The sequence below is a fragment of the Limulus polyphemus genome, unplaced genomic scaffold, assembly GCF_000517525.1.
Source record: "Limulus polyphemus unplaced genomic scaffold, Limulus_polyphemus-2.1.2 Scaffold428, whole genome shotgun sequence".
NCBI classification, from domain to species: Eukaryota; Metazoa; Arthropoda; class Merostomata; order Xiphosura; family Limulidae; genus Limulus; species Limulus polyphemus.
This window is the reverse complement of record NW_013666038.1, coordinates 122,637-124,182: the sequence shown is the minus strand read 5'-3', so window position 1 is coordinate 124,182 and position 1,546 is coordinate 122,637. Positions and strand designations below refer to the sequence as shown.

Here is a 1,546-nt window from a genome sequence, read left to right as displayed (position 1 = left end):
ATATAAGCCGGAGATAGATATAGAGACAAATAATCGAGTGAAGCGAGCAGTAGGCATCGTAAGTAAAGTGTGTGAATAGCTGTGAATTATAGCGTGTGTTTATAAAAGTAGTTAAGTTTAAAGTGACTGTGAAAATTGAGTGTATTACAAAGTTTGTAACGAGAAAGAATAAAATAGTTTTAATTAAGAAAGGACTTGTATCGATGAAGTTTCTCGGAAAGAATTTTTACGGGAAATTATCAAACAAGTAGATTCGTAACAGTACATTTCTACTCAAACTTGTAGGCTCTATTAATCATTTCCATGATTAATGGGTACTTCTACCAAAGGCAATATTGTTTCCTAAGTAACTTTACTTACACTTCTTTTTTTTTTAAAGTTTCTAAAGTATTGATGTATATTTACATAATTAATCAAAATGTATACAGTGGTGCTTAAAATAATTGATTGTTAGACATTACATATCTACATTGCATTATCTTTTCAAACCCTAAAAAATTACTCAGTATGTAATTTAAAAAACATCAAATTTTAAATTAAACATAATTAAAGTTTACTAATGACGAAGTAAACGAACAAAAAAGCTCAAATATATTACTTTAAAATATTTTCAGAGATTAGTTACTTAATCATGAATTTTACACATATTTCCTAAATTAATCAATCTATTCCTTACATATAAAAACAATAATTATGTTTTATTTTACACGAAACTTACATCTTTAAGTGTTCCTGAGGTCTTCAAGAGATAATAGATTATGTAACATGGTATCCAGGAAATTGATACTAAAGATATTCCCCAGCCTATCATTTCTCCCCACCAGGGATACTTGTAAGAGTTAGCGTAGGTCACTCCTTCGTATTTCCAAATAGAAAAAAGGAAAATTCCCTGATGGTATTAAACAAGATAAAAGTTAATGGATAAAAATATTTCATGGTTCACTGACGACATATTTAAAAAAACTATACTATATAAAAGAAGTTTGTGATTTATTTGAAATGTTAAATAAGGCAACAATTATATACGTAAAATTATGTCTCTTGGAAATATACAAAAAGATAGCGAACACATACTTATAGATTGTCTGCTAGAAACATTCAAGACAGAAAGTGTATGCATTAAGATTACGTTCACTGGAGACATAACGAGGATAAAATAAATTAAATATTTAACCAGAAAGAACAGGGCTTCGCTTCAATTCAAAGCCGTTTTCCTTAGTAGTGAATATTTACTAGGGTTGGACTCCTATGTAAGATAGTTAGTAGACTACATAGGATAGAGTACCCAATGCAGGGCGAGTTCTGCGCGTACACGAGAGGTCTGGAAGAGCGAGGAAATGCCCTATTGAGGTGTCAGGTCAAATCCTGGAAAATTTCTTTCGATATTATTAGGAAGTCCTTTGAAGAATCACATACTTTTAGTTTGATGGGAAAATGTTGCTTGATGTAAATTTAAGTAATAAAATATTGAATAAAGACTGGAATTAAATTTCAGACAAGTAATTATAATTTATAATAGAACACATTGAACTAGAAAACGTTGCCA

General features: G+C 29.8%; 1 protein-coding gene across 2 annotated transcripts in view; it reads right to left on the bottom strand.

Moving 5' to 3' along the window:
* Nucleotides 1–687: 687 nt before the first annotated feature.
* Nucleotides 688–1,546, bottom strand: part of LOC106458201 (sodium- and chloride-dependent GABA transporter 1-like) — a 29,748-nt gene continuing 28,889 nt past the window's right edge. The window contains exon 11 of one of the 2 annotated variants that reach the window (XM_022384340.1): nucleotides 688–889. In XM_022384340.1, coding sequence (XP_022240048.1) covers nucleotides 704–889 — 186 coding nt within the window. In that variant the 3' untranslated portion in view covers nucleotides 688–703. The remainder of the gene's footprint in view (nucleotides 890–1,546) is intronic. The other variant, XM_022384341.1, reaches the window with a different exon arrangement.